Source organism: Salmo salar, chromosome ssa01 (assembly GCF_905237065.1).
Source record: "Salmo salar chromosome ssa01, Ssal_v3.1, whole genome shotgun sequence".
NCBI classification, from domain to species: domain Eukaryota; kingdom Metazoa; phylum Chordata; class Actinopteri; order Salmoniformes; family Salmonidae; genus Salmo; species Salmo salar.
The window spans coordinates 79136094-79151814 of record NC_059442.1 but is presented as its reverse complement, the minus strand read 5'-3'; the positions used below and the strand labels follow the sequence as shown (position 1 = coordinate 79151814).

At 42.0% G+C, this 15721-nt stretch overlaps 1 protein-coding gene across 3 annotated transcripts in view; it reads right to left on the bottom strand.

Annotated features, from left to right (window-relative positions):
• LOC106612605 (glutamate--cysteine ligase catalytic subunit) overlaps nucleotides 1-15471 on the bottom strand; it is a 35426-nt gene extending 19955 nt beyond the window's left edge. For 2 of the 3 annotated variants that reach the window (XM_014213923.2, XM_014213943.2), the window contains exons 1-2: nucleotides 14851-15471; nucleotides 2198-2310 (exon numbers count right to left, since the gene is read on the bottom strand). In XM_014213923.2, coding sequence (XP_014069398.1) covers nucleotides 2198-2310; nucleotides 14851-15000 — 263 coding nt within the window. In that variant the 5' untranslated portion in view covers nucleotides 15001-15471. The remainder of the gene's footprint in view (nucleotides 1-2197; nucleotides 2311-14850) is intronic. The other variant, XM_014213933.2, reaches the window with a different exon arrangement.
• Between the last annotated feature and the right edge of the window lie 250 nt (nucleotides 15472-15721).

Here is a 15721-nt window from a genome sequence, read left to right as displayed (position 1 = left end):
ATCTAATGCTATGCTTTCGCCGTAAAGCCTTTTTGACATCGGACAATGTGGTTGGATTAACGAGAAGTTAATCTTTAAAATGGTGTAAAATAGTTGTATGTTTGAGACATTTGAATTATGAGATTTTTGTTGTTTTGAATTTGGCGCCCTGCTATTTCACTGGCTGTTGGCAGTGTGTCCCGCCGGTGGGACGCTAGCGTCCCACATACCCCAGACAGGTTAACCTCTTACATCTAGACGTTCCGCTAGCGGAACACCACTCCAATATCCAATGATAAGGCGTGGCGCGAAATACAAACTCCTCGAAAATCCGAAAACTTCAATTTTTCAAACATATGACTATTTTACAGCATTTTAAAGACAAGACTCTCCTTTATCTAACCACACTGTCCGATTTCAAAAAGGCTTTACAGCGAAAGCAAACCTTTAGATTATGTCAGCAGAGTACCCAGCCAGAAATAATCAGAGACCCATTTTTCAAGCTAGCATATAATGTCACAAAAACCAAAACCACAGCTAAATGCTGCACTAACCTTTGATGATCTTCATCAGATGACACTCCTAGGACATTATGTTATACAATACATGCATGTTTTGTTCAATCAAGTACATATTTATATCAAAAAACAGCTTTTTACATTAGCATGTGACGTTCAGAACTAGCATTCCCACCGAACACTTCCGGTGAATTGACTAAATTACTCACGATAAACGTTCACAAAAAACATAACAATTATTTTAAGAATTATAGATACAGAACTCCTTTATGCAATCGCGGTGTCCGATTTTAAAATAGCTTTTCGGTGAAAGCACATTTTGCAATATTCTGAGTAGATAGCTCGCCATCACGGGCTAGCTAATTTGACACCCACCAAGTTTGGCACTCACCAAACTCAGATTTACTATAAGAAAAATTGGATTACCTTTGCTGTTCTTCGTCAGAATGCACTACCAGGACTTCTACTTCAATAACAAATGTTGGTTTGGTTCCAAATAATCCATAGTTATATCCAAATAGCGGCGTTTGTTCGTGCGTTCAAGACACTATCCGAAGGGTAACGAAGGGTGACGCGCCCGGCGCGTATCGTGACAACAAATTTCAAAATATTCCATTACCGTACTTCGAAGCATGTCAAACGCTGTTTAAAATCAATTTTTATGCGATTTTTCTCGTAAAATTGCGATACTATTCCGACCGGGAAACCCTGTTTTCGTTCAAAGACTCAAAGTTGAAAATGGAGTCGTCTCGTGCACGCGCACACCCGTCTCATTGTTCTCAGATCGACCACTATCCAAATGCGCTACTGTTTTTCAGCCTGGAACAGCAGAGTCATCATTCAACTTTCTGGCGGCTTCTGAGAGCCTTAGAAAGTGTCACGTTACAGCAGAGATCCTCAGTTTTGGATAGAGATGACAAAGAAGGCCAAGAAATGGTCAGACAGGGTACTTCCTGTACAGAATCTTCAGGTTTTGGCCTGCCATTTGAGGTCTGTTATACTCACAGACACCATTCAAAAAGTTTTAGAAACGTTGGAGTGTTTTCTATCCAAAGCTACTAATTATATGCATATTCTAGTTTCTGGGCAGGAGTAATAACCAGATTAAATCGGGTACGTTTTTTATCCGGCTGTGAAAATACTGCCCCCTATCGATAACAAGTTAAAGGCACAGTCAACTTAGAGTATGTAAACTTCTGACCTACTGGAATTGTGATACAGTGAATTATAAGTGAAATAATCTGTCTGTAAACAATTTTTGGAAAAATAACTTGTCATGCACAAAGTAGGTGTCCTAACCGACTTGCCGAAACTATAGTTTGTTAACAAGAAATTAGTGGAGTGGTTGAAAAACGAGTTAATGACTCTAACCTAAGTGTATGTAAACTTCCGACTTCAACTGTATATGCAATCACTACTGTAAGTCGCTCTGGATAAGAGCATCTAATAAATTACTAAAGGTTTGAGCCCCCGTACTGCACAACGAAGAAGTGAATCGCTGGTTGGGGCAAGTTTCTCAAAAATAAGTTGGATCGCAAAAACTGTCTGTACCCTTTTATAACATGGCATTTACATCAAAAACAGCGATATGAGTGTAAAAAATAAAGATTCTACTTTAACATAAGGCAGATACATTGCAGCCAGTTTCAACTCAACCCGATAATCTGGTCATTTTCTAAACAGATTTAAAGCTGACTTACTTGGGGTTTGTCTTTTCACCTTTGTCTTGAAGGGTTTCCAAAACCTCCCCACCATTGAGAACAAGACGAACCTTTTCATTTTTCTCATCCATTTCAATCAACATGTATTCCACCTAAAAAGGGGAGAAAATAACATTTTGCATAACCAGTTTATATTTGAAGCCTGAAAAACTGTGCGCAAATGCAATGCCTATCATGTTGAAATCCATTAGGCCTACAGCACATGTTGACATCACTGACAGCACCCATTGGCTAAAAACTAATTGAAAGTAGAATCAAAGCTCATGTTGATTAGTGTTAACAAAATGTAGCCTGACGCTGCGTTCATAACCAAGTGGGGGAAGGTGGAAATGACCAGTTGTGAAGTGTATAAATCCTAGGGTCGTTCCACCTCAAAACACAAGAAAGAGGACACCCACCATCTCAGATAGATAGAAAAGATTTCATAACTATCTAATCAATGTGTAGGCTGCAAGTAGACTACAGAGATTTGGCTAAATGAATTGAGCTGCGAGTTGGAGGCTGATCTTTAGTCTCTCGTCATGTGTCCTGTGTGGCTGCGGTTTTACCTCAGTTTTCAAAATGTGTGAAGTCTACTCCCGTCAGTGTTAACTCTAGGAGATGGGAGCAGGAGATACACCACATGACCAAAAATATATGTACACCTGTTCGTCGAACAAAATAATGGGCATTAATATGGAGTTGGTCCCCCTTTGCTGCTATAACAGCCTCCACTCTTCTGGGAAGGCTTTCCATTGTTGGAACATTGCTGAGGGGACTTGCTTGCATTCAGCTACAAGACCATTAGTGAGTGGGGCACTGATGTTGGGCGATTAGGCCTGGCTCGCAGTCGGCGTGCCAATTCATCCCAAAGGTGTCCGATGGGGTTGAGCTCAGGGATCTGTGCCGGCCAGTCACAGATCCCTGTGACAAACCACTTATGACCCTATCTCGACAAACCACTTCTGTACGAACCTCGCTTTGCGCACAGGGGCATTGTCCTACTGAAACAGGAAAGGGCCTTCCAAACTGTTTCCACAAAGATGGAAGCACAGAATCGTCAGTGCTAAGGGCCTAGCCCGAACCATTAAAAACAGCTCCTGACCATTATTCCTCCTCCACCAAACATTACAGTTGGCACTGCATTGGTTCTCCTGGCATCTGGTAGGGTTCTCCTGGCATCCGCCAAACCCAGGTTCATCCATAGAACTGCCAGATGAAGTGTGATTTATCACTCCAGAGAACGCGTTTCCACTGCTCCAGAGTCCAATGGCGGCGAGCTTAACACCACTCCAGCCAACGCTTGGCATTGCGCATGGTAATCTTAGGTTTGTGTGCAGCTGATCAGCCATGGAAACCCATTTCATGAAGCTCCCAACGAACAGTTATTGTGCTGACGTTGCTTCCAGAGGCAGTTTGGAACTCGGTAGTGAGTGTTGTAACAGAGGACAGATGATTTCTACGCACTACGCGCTTCAGCGGTCCTGTTCTTTTTACATTTAAGTCATTTAGCAGACGCTCTTATCCAGAGCGACTTACAGCAGTGAATACATGCATTTTTTTTGTACTGGCCCCCTGTGGGAATCGAACCCACAACCCTGGCGTTGCACACACCATGCTGGCGTTGCAAACATCATGCTCTACCAACTGAGCCACTGTGAGCTTGTCTGGCATACCACTTCGCAGCTGAGCTGTTATTGCTCCTAGACATTTCCAATTCACAATAACAGCACTTACAATTGACTGGGGCAGCTCTAGCAGGACAGACATTTGACTTGTTGGAAAGGTAGCATCCACATTGAAAGTCAGAGCTTTTCAGTAAGGCCATTCTATTGCCAATGTTCGTCTATGGAGATTGCATGGCTGTGTGCTCGATTTTATACAGTTGTCAGAGCAACGGGTGAGGCTGAAATAGCCAAATCCACTAATTTGAAGGGGTTTCCACCTACTTTTGTATATAATTGAAATCAAATTTTATTGGTCACATACACATGGTTAGCAGATGTTAATGCGAGTGTAGTGAAATGCTTGTGCTTCTAGTTCCGACAGTGCAGTAATATCTAACAAGTTATCAAACAATTCACCAACAACTACCTAATACACACAAATCTAAAGGGAGGAATAAGAACATGTACAAATAAATATAAGGACGAGCGGCATAGGCATGGTGCAATAGATGGTATAAGGTACAGTATATACATACAGTTGAAGTCGGAAGTTTACATACACCTTAGCCAAATACATTTACTCAGTTTCACAATTCGTGACATTTAATCCAAGTCAAAATTCCCTGTCTTATGTCAGTTAGGATCACCACTTTATTTTAAGAATGTGAAATGTCAGAATAAGAGAGAGAATTATTTATTTCAGCATTTATTTCTTTCATCACATTCCCAGTGGGTCAGAAGTTTACATTCACTCAATTAGTATTTGGTAGCATTGCCTTTTAAATTGTTTAACTTGGGTCATAAGTTGGGTGAATTTTGGCCCATTCCTCCTGACAGAGCTGGTGTAACTGTCTGGTTTGTAGGCCTCCTTGCTCACACAAGCTTTTCACAGTTCTGCCCACACATTTTCTATAGGATTGAGGTCAGGGCTTTGTGATGGCCACTCCAATACCTTGACTTTGTTGTCCTTAAGCCATTTTGCCACAACTTTGGAAGTATGTTTGGGGGCATTTTATGAAAGTGGCCAGTGATATGAGTCTGTAGTTAAACAGCAATCACCAACTCAGAGAGGCTACTAACAGTCTGATGGGCTTGAGCTTGAAAAACAGCTTATGTCTCTCGGTTCCAGCTTTGATGCACCTGTACTGACCTTGCCTTCTGGATGGTAGTGGGGTGAACAGGCAGTGGCTCGGGTGGTTGTTGTCCTTGATGATCTTTTTTGGCCTTCCTGTGACATCGGCTGCTGTAAGTGTCTTGGAGGGCAAGTAGTTTGCCCCCGTTGATGCGTCACCCTCTGGAGAGCCTTGCGGTTGAGGGTGGTGCAGTTGTCGTACCAGGCGGTGATACAGCCCGACAGGATGCTCTCGATTGTGCATCTGTAAAAGTTTGTGAGGGTTTTAGGTGACAAGCCACATTTCTTCAGCCTCCTGAGATTGAAGAGGCGCTGTTGCGCCTTCACCACACTGTGTGGGTGGACCATTTCACTTTGTCTGTGATGTGTACGCAGAGGAACTTAAAACTTCCCACTTTCTCCACTACTGTCCCTTCGATGTGGATGGGGGGGGGTGCTCCCTCTGCTGTTTCCTGAAGTCCACGATCATCTCCTTTGTTTTGTTGACGTTGAGCGAGAGGTTATTTTCCTGATACCACACTCCGAGTGCCCTCACCTCCTCCCTGTAGGCCGTCTCGTCGTTGTTGGTAATCAAGCCCACTACTGTTGTGTCGTCTGCAAACTTGATGATTGAGTTGGAGGCGTGCATGGCCACGCAGTCATGGGCGAACAGAGAGTACAGGAGGGGGCTGAGCACACACCCTTGTGGGGCCTCAGTGTTGAGGGTCAGCGAAGTGGAGATGTTGATTCCTACCTTCACCACCTGGGGGTGGCCCGTCATAAAGTCCAGGACCGAATTGCACAGGGCGGATTGAGATCCAGGGCCTTCAGCTTAATGATGAGCTTGGAGGGTACTATGGTGTTGAATGCTGAGCTGTAGTCAATGAACAGCATTCTTACATAGGTATTCCTCTTGTCCAGATGGGATAGGGCAGTGTGATGGCGATTGCATCGTCTGTGGACCTGTTGGGGCGGTATGCAAACTGAAGAGGGTCTAGGGTGGCATGATCCTTGACTGGTCTCTCAAAGCACTTCATGATGACAGAAGTGAGTGCCACGGGGCAGTAGTCATTTAGTTCAGTTATCTTTGCCTTCTTGGGTAGAGGAACAATGGTGGCCATCTTGAAACATGTCGGGACAGCAGACTGGGAAAGGGAGCGATTGAATATGTCCGTAAACGCACCAGCCAGTCAGTCTGCACATGCTCTGAGGATGCGGCAAGGGATGCCGTCTGGGCCAGCAGACTTGCGAGGGTTAACACATTTAATTGTCTTACTCACGTCGGCCACGGAGGAGAGGGGGGGCTCAGTCCTTGTTAGCAGGCCGCGATGGTGGCACAGTATTATCCTCAAAGCGGGCAAAGGTGTTTAGTTTGTCTGGAAGCGAGATGTCGGTGTCCGTAACGTTGCTGGTTCTCTTTTTGTAGTCAGTGAGTCCTGTAGACCCTGCCACACACACACACACACACACACACACACACACACACACACACACACACACACACAGTCTCGTGTCTGAGCCGTTGAATTCCAACTCCACTTTGTCTCTATAGCAACATTGCTTGTTTGATTGACTTGAGGGAATAACTACACTGTTTATATTAATTCGGCCATATTCCAGTCCTCTTTTCATGGTTAAATGCGGTTGTTTGCGCTTTCTGTTTTGCGCAAATGCCACCATCCATTCCACGGTTTCTGGTTAGGGTAGGTTTTAATAGTCAGTGGGTACAACATCTCCAATGCACTTCCTTATAAACTCACTCACCGAGTCAGCGTATAGATCGATGTTATTCTCTGAGGCTGCTCTGAACTTTTCCCAGTCTGCATGGTCAAAACAATCTTGAAGCGTGGATTCCGATTGGTCAGACCAGCGTTGAGTTGTTCTAGTCACGGGTACATCCGGTTTGAGTTATTGCGTATAAGACGGTAGGCGCAAGATGGAGTCTTGGTCGGATTTGCCGAAGGGAGGGCCTTGTATGCATCGTGGAAGTTAGAGTAGCAGTGATCGAGTGTATTGCCCGTGTGAGTGCTGCAATCAATATGCTGATAGAATTTAGGTAGCCTTGTTCATATTTGCCTTCTTAAAATCCCCAGCAACAATAGATGCAGCCTCAGGATATATGGTTTCCAGTTTGCATAGAGTCCAGTGAAGTTCCTTGAGGGCCGTCGTGGTGTCTGCTTGAGGGGGAATAAACACAGCTGTGACGATAACTGACGAAAATTCTCTTGGGAGATAATATTGTAAGGAATTCTTGTTCAGGTGAGCAGAAGGATTTGAGTTCCTTTATGTTGTGATTACACCATGAGTCGTTAATCATGAATTATACACCGCCACCCTTCCTATTCTCAGAGAGGTGTTTATATCTGTCGACGCGACGCATGAAGAAGTCCGGTAGCTGAACCGACTCCGACAACGTATCCTGAGAGAGCCATGTTTCCTTGAAACAGAGAATGTTACAATCTTTGATGTCTCTCTGGAAGGCAACACATGCTCTAATTTCATCTACCTTGTTGTCAAGAGACTGGACATTGGTGAGTAGTATACTCTGAAACGGTGGGCAGTGTGTACGCCAACAGAGTCTGACCAGGAGGCCACTCCGTTGCCTCTTCTGCGGCGACGTTGTTTTGGGTCAGCTTCTGGGATTAGATCTACGGTCCTGGGTGGTGGTCCGAACAAAGGATCCGTTCTGGAAAGTTGTATTCCTGGTCGTAATGTTGGTAAGTTGACGTTGCTCTGATATCCAATAGTACATCCCGGCTGTATGTAATAACACTTATGATTTTCTGGGCTAACAATGTAGGAAATAATACATAAACACACAAAATACTGCATAGTTTCCTAAGGACTCAAAGCGAGGCGACCATCTTACTAATGATCCAGGTATATTGTGTAGCTGTCTAATAAAATGTTTCTACAAGCACCGAATGCTGGCCAGGCACCAAGCAAGCGCCACCACCACTACCAAACCTTGAACCAGCTGCTAGAAAATGCAGCATACAAGTAGAAAGGACACAAATTCATTCTGACCTGGAAAGAGGAGTTCCATGAGTTCGACATGACACGAAGGGAGATGTCATGTACTGCTCGAATTATCAGCATTTCCCCGGTTTTGCAGACACGTACAGCGCATTCGGAAAGTATTCAGACCCCTTGACTTTTTCCACAGTTTCGTTACAGCCTTATTCTAAAATGAATTCATTTTTCCCCCTCATCAATCTGCACACAATACACCATAACGATGAAGCAAAAACATTTTTTAGAAATGTGTGTATATATATATATAACTGAAATATGACATTAACATAACTATTCAGACCCATTACTCAGTATTTTGTTCAAGCACATTTGGAAGTGATTACAGCCTCTCGTCTTCTTGGGTATGATGGTAAAAGCTTGACACACCGGTATTTGGGGACTTTCTCCCATTCTTCTCTGCAGAATCTCAAGATCTGTCAGGTTGGATGGGGAGCGTCGCTGCACAGCTATTGTCACGTCTCTCCAGCGTTGTTCGATCGGCTTCAATTCTGGGCTCTGGCTGGGCCACTCAAGGACATTCAGAGACTTGTCCCGAAGTAACTCCTGCATTGTCTTGGCTGTGTGCTTGGGGTTGTTGTCCTGTTGGAAGGTTGAACCTTACCCCAGTCTGGAGGTCCTGAGAGTTCTGGAGCAGGTTTTCGTCAAGGATCTCTCTGTACTTTGCTCCATTCATCTTTCCCTTGATCCTGACTAGTCTCCCTGTTGCTGAAAAACATCCCCACAGCATGATGCTGCCACCACCATGCTTCACCGTGGGGATGGTGGCAGTTTTTTTTTGGTACTCTTCCCAGATCTCTGCCACGACACAATCCTGTCCCGGAGCTCTACGGACAATCCCTTCGACCTCATGGCTTGGATTTTGTTCTGACATGCACTGTCAACAGTGGAATGTTATATACAGTCATGGCCAAACGTGTTGAGAATGACACATTAATTTCCACAAAGTTTGTTGCATCAGTGTCTTTAGATATTTTTGTCAGATGTTACTATGGAATACTGAAGTATAATTACAAGCATTTCATAAGTGTCAAAGGCTTTTATTGACAATTACATGAAGTTGATGCAAAGAGTCAATATTTGCAGTGTTGACCCTTCTTTTTCAAGACCTCTGCAATCTGCCCTGGCATGCTGTCAATTAACTTCTGGGCCACGTCCTGACTGATGGCAGCCCATTCTTGCATAATCAATGCTTGGAGTTTGTCAGAATTTGTGGATTTTTGTTAGTCCACCCACCTCTTGAGGATTGACCACAAGTTCTCAATGGGATTAAGGTCTGGGGAGTTTCCTGGCCATGGACCCCCCCCAAAAAAACAAAAAAATAATAATCAATGTTTTGTTCCCTTAGCCACTTAGTTATCACTTTTGCCTTATGGCAAGGTGCTCCATCATGCTGGAAAAGGCATTGTTCGTCACCAAACTGATCCTGGATGGTTGGGAGAAGTTGCTCTCGGAGGATGTGTTGGTACCATTCTTTATTCATGGCTGTGTTCGTAGGCAAAATTGTGAGTGAGCCCACTCCCTTGGCTGAGAGGCAACCCCACACATGAATGGTCTTAGGATGCTTTACTGTTGGCATGACACAGGACTGATGGTAGCGCTCACCTTGTCTTCTCCGGACTAGATTTTTTTTCCAGATGCCCCAAACAATCGGAAAGGGGATTCATCAGAGAAAATGACTTTACCCCAGCCCTCAGCAGTCCAATCCCTGTACCTTTTGCAGAATATCAGTCTGTCCCTGATGTTTTTCCTGGAGAGAAGTTGCTTCTTTGCTGCCCTTCTTGACACCAGGCCATCCTCCAAAAGTCTTCACCTCACTCTGGGTGCAGATGCATTCACACCTGCCTGCTGCCATTCCTGAGCAAGCACTGTACTGGTGGTGTCCCGATCCCGCAGCTGAATCAAGTTTAGGAGACAGTCCTGGCGCTTGCTGGACTTTCTTGGGCACCCTGAAGCCTTCTTCACAACAATTTAACCGCTCTCCTTGAAGTTCTTGATGATCCGATAAATGGTTGATTTAGGTGAAATCTTACTGGCAGCAATATCCTTGCCTGTGAAGCCTTTTATGTGCAAAGCAATGATGACGGCACGTGTTTCCTTGCAGGTAACCATGGTTGACAGAGGAAGAACAATGATTCCAAGCACAACCCTCCTTTTGAAGCTTCCAGTCTGTTATTCGAACTCAATCAGCACGACAAAGTGATCTCCAGCTTTGTCCTCGTCAACACTCACACCTGTGTTAACGAGAGAATCCCTGACATGATGTCAGCTGGTCCTTTTGTGGCAGGACTGAAATGCAGAGGAAATGTTTTTCTGGGATTCAGTTCATTTGCATGGCAAAGAGGGACTTTGCAATTAATTGCAATTCATCTGATCACTCTTTATAACATTCTGGAGTATATGCAAATTGCCATCATACAAACTGAGGCAGCAGACTGTGTCATTCAAAACTTTTGCCCACGACTGTAGACAGGTGTGCCTTTCCAAATCATGTCAAATCAATTGAATTTACCACAGGTGGACTCCAATCAAGTTGTAGAAACATCAAGGATGAGCAATGGAAACAGGATGCACCCGAGCTCAATTTCAAGTCATAGCAAAGGGTCTGAATACTTACCTTTTTTTTAATGTATGTTATTTTTAATAAATTTACTAACATTTTTAAAAGAGTTGTTTGTTTTCGCTTTGTCATTATGGGCTAGGGTGTGTAAATTGATGAGGGAAAACAATTTAATCAATTTTAGAATAAGGCTGTAACGTAACAAAACGTAGAAAAGTCAAGGAGTCTGAATACTTTCCGTATGCACCAAGTTAATCAAAATAGTTTAAACTGTTCTAGCAAATGCTGATTTTAGCAACCCGTTACCAACTGACAGGTTCAGGTTGGCTAGCGCTAAGTTATCTAGCTAGCTAAAGTTAGCATAGAAGGCAGGCTAACATTACTTGCCACTCCATTGATCAGCTAATGCTAGCTATGTAGGGACAGTTCGGGATTTTGGCAATTACACCCTTTATCTACTTCCAGTCAGATTGAACTCGTGGATAACAATTTTATGTCTGCGAGCAGTTTGAAGGTAGTTGATACCTAGTGTTATCACAATTGCTAACTAGCGTTATTGTGCTAACACTAGTTAGTATTGGCTCGCAAAACTACTAGAGTAACCAAATGTGACAAATAGTGGTAGGCCTACATATTTTTTAGCAGCTCTGTAAAATTGCAATGGTTTAGCGCCCTCTATGGGCTAAACTTGGGCTTGATTTATTTTTTTTATTTTTTTTATTTTTTTTTTAAATGGGGTCCCCTGAGGCCAGTTAGTCAGAGGCCTTCAGCCAGTATGGTCAGGAGGAGTTGAGGAGTCTGGTTGCCTTTTACAAGAAGCTCTTGGCTATGGCAGGGATTACACCAGATGAAGTCATGTCAGAGTACTCCCAGTACAAGAGCTTTGCCCAGGGCCAATCAGCTGTCCCAATGAAAATACATTTTCCTCAATGTCCTGCAGTCAGGTGTGTACGAGGATAATGTTGCCAATTTTATAAATGTGAGCTGTATATTTTGTTCAAGGTACACGGCACAATTGAACGAAACAAATTTGTTCAAGGCACATTAAACATAATTGAATGAAGCATAAAGGATTTGTTCATAATATGAAACAATTAAGCATAAACAAACATTGGTTTGCTTTACTTTTATTTCAGAGGAAAGGAGCACAAGATTCAGGTGTCTGACTCCACTGATGGAGATCAACTTGGAGGACTGATCACACACACGTGTCTCTCTGTGTCTGCATGCGAAGATGATAAACAGGAAAATGATCATCATTTAAAACAGTAAGTAGGTATAAACCATGTTTAACTTTCTTAGTAAGTCCTATAAGTACTGTACATGCATAAAATCATACATATATTTTATCAAATGTAAAATGGTGGGTATTTGTGTGTTATTCACCATCATGTAGACTTGAAATTCATTGTGTGAGTCATTGTGTTCTGTGACATTTGATCTGAGTTTTAGAGATGCATCTCTATCTCGGAGTGTCAGTATTGTGAAGTAAAACAGACGTCAAACAGCTTTAATTAGCAGGTCATAGGTTAATATTCTATTCAGTATTATACAATAATTAAGCAATTCTGCCCCATGAGGGAAAATATCACTGATGTACTTCATTGTATGCAGATTCAGTTTGTTATAGTTTCCATATTGTTGAAGTCAGGGGTTGTCCACTGTTATTAAAATTACAATAATGATCAAATGGCATCTGTAAATAGTAATTTTTTTTACTACAACAATAGTTTCAAACAAGTATTTTTACCCATTGGACTAGTAAAAAAGAATGTCAAGTGGCTAAAAAAGTTAATGCCAAGCCCTGATCATAGTACCCAACATCTGATTCGTACCAAACTTTTTTCTAAGAATGAGTTAGCTTAATTTCCCAGAGAGGAACACGGGAAATTAAGCCAACTCATTCTTAGAAAAAGGTTTGATACGAATCAGATGTTGGTTACTATTATCAGGGCTTGACGACAGACGGGACAGACAGACACGTCTATCTAGAACCACAACAGACAGTGGATCAAACTTCAAAGCATTCAATGTTTTTGGTGAGCAGAGCCAGGCAGTCGAGTCAGCAGACCGAGACTCAGATGCTGAAGAGCCAGCAGAGCAGGTTGAATACCAAGATCCCTATTCCATCCTGGAAAATGACAGTGGCCTATAATATAAACTCCCTCAGCATCAACAGTGTGCATGTCACCTGCTGAACCTCATTGCAACAGATTGTGCGTTGGCAGAAACAAATATTGATAGCTACAAAAAGTTGTTCAGGTTGTCTTTTGCCAAATGCCAAGCCATGTGGAATAAAATGGGGCGGTCAACCTTAGCTGCTGAAGTTGTAGAGAATGAGTGCAAACTGCAGTTCATCCGTCCAAATCAAACACTTTGGAACTCAACTTACCTGGCTGCGGAGAGGATCACACGTATCATACAAGAGAAGGGGGAGGATTCCATAAGAAATTAGTGTGAAGAATTAAAAGTGAAAATGTGAGTAGCAATTATTTGAATCAATGTTATGTTTTCCTATTACAGTAATATTTATTGTCCATGAAATTTTAGAATTCTAAGAGGTACTACATTTACCTTAAGTTAATCTTTCAGGCTGAGCCCGGCAGAAATGTCCTTCTTGAATGAGTACTGCAAAGTGATGAAGCCTTTGGTCTCAGCTTTGAACATTCTACAGTCTGAGATCAACACGCATATGTGGTGGCTGCTGCCAGTGATCTTCTTACTAAAAACAAAACTTCAGAGGCTGGAAGCATCTTGCCAAATGTGCCTACCACTTATCAGAGCCATTCAGAACGGTCTCCAAAAGCACTTTGGAGAAATGATGGAGGAGCCACAGCTTATTGCTGCTGCAATCCTTCTGCCAAAGTTCAAGACGTCTTGGACTGACAAAGCTGATGTCATCACAGCCGGTATGATTTCTTTACTCCAAAAGGTTTTAACCCCATTGTCCATATGATGATATCTTTTAGTCTGAGTCTTTTCTTTAAATTGTTATGTTTTCTTTTTTTTCCATTATTTAAGTTGCATTACAGGTGCTGGACAATAACCTTTGCATATAACTATGTTTGGGCACAGCCAGACATGGACTCACCTCATTATAGAATTTGTTAGGTCTGAATGTATTTTGAACAACTCAAATCAATCTCAGTATCTGAGAATAACAAGTGCGGAAGTCTGTGTTAGAGCTATTGCAATGCCAATAATATGATTGTGTTGCCAGCCACATACAACAGAGTTTGCTGAAACACTGAATGTGAATGTTGTGTTGTTTCCAATGTACAGGTTTGGCGTACCTGAAGAATCATCTTGACACAATCACACAGGACGAGACTGCTCATCTAAGGCAGCATTCATCTGATGAAGAGGATTTCTTCATCACTGACAACCAAACAGTCAGAAGGTACAAGGGAGCTGGATGGGTATCTTGCTAGTCCATCGGACAAAATGGATTTACTTCATTTGTTTCCGTACATAAAGAAGTTGCCGCCTGTGAGCGTCTTTTTAGCTGTGCTGGACTACTCTTCACTGCAAAGCGAGCTAGGATAGACTCAATTAACTTAAATCAGCAAATTCAGAGACAAGTGAAGTGAGTTAAGTGTTCAATAGGCAGTTCGACAAAAAAATATGCCTTTTGAACATTTGTATATGTGAAGTTGAAGATTTAATATTAAAATCAGCTGTGCTGAATCTTATCTTGTTGGTTATTTTCTGGTGTTTTATGGAACATTTAGCCTGTCAAGCATTACATGTAAACAATATTACATATACAGTAGTATATAGAAACGTTTTTGTAAAAGTTATTTTAAAAGGAGAATAAAAATAACCATCAAAATTGAAATCGCAAATTATTTTAGAACTTGGTAACTTTTACTTTGAGTACTTTCTAAAATGTGCTACATTTTACTTTTAGTTTAGTAATTTTTTTTTTTTTACACCAGTACTTTTACTTGACTACAATTGAATTAAAGTAACAGTACTACTGCCCGAGTAGGATTTTACAGTACTCATTCTACCCCTGTCCATTTGTGTGATTACTGGAAACATTTGAATGATTATCATTTGTATGAACTACTGTACTGATGCCCAGATGTGACTGATATCAACACTAGCTACACTGTTACTGTAAATCGGTTACACGTTTCATCATCACAATCAAGTTGGCACGTTGTCAACATAGTTGCAACTTCACTGATGATAGAGCACACTCACTGACTGACATTACTGAGATCACATGTAATGCAAAAAATACGTTTAAGTAAACGTTCAGCCATGGCAGCCTTACCTCATCGCCCCATAACAATACATCCTTCTGTCGTTCTTTCACCTTGTTATAGATGTTGAGAAACTGAACGATTCCATGCTTCCTGACATGGTCTGCATACTTTTTGGTTTCTTCCCAGTTGAGCGGTGACCCTTGTGACAGCAAGCCCATAGCACAAGCGTTCGGCACCAACAGCGGGACTAGCTTGTACTATTTTGTTTAGCTACCGTTAGCTATTAATACTGCTCGTTAGCTAACGTTATTTAGCCAAGTTCGGCGATGTAGCTAGCAGTTACTTTCAACAAAACAAAACTCGATCCAAATTAACACTGATTTAGTTATTTAAATTGTAACGCTGATACTTATTAGCTAGCTAGACAAAAAGGGGGAGGCCTTCACATATCTCTTGCTATCTAAAAAGCTAATACAATGAATGTCCCACGCGCGGAATAGAAATGCCAAGGTTGTTACCCCATGCAATACCTATTTAATTAAGAATAGCAATTACACTTAAATATATTTCCCCGTGATTGAATCACTTCCTTATAACGTTAGTGAGAAACGGTCAACTCAATCCGCAAGCCAAGCATCCACTGTTTGAGTGTGCAAAATGTCCTAGTTCACAGATTTAACGTTGACTAACACACGTGATCGTGTGGCGCGCGTCATGTTATGACTCAGCAATCTTTCCCTCCTCCCTCAAAACCTTCAATGAACATTATTCTTAATTTGGCATGCCAACACCAGTCTACTAAGTGTGTGTACAAAAAAATTATATATTTTTTAAGATTATTATTATTATACGTGTATGTGTATTTTTTTCATTGTATTGTAAAATAATTAATAAATAATCTTACAAAAAAACAATATATTTTTGTACACACACTTTAGT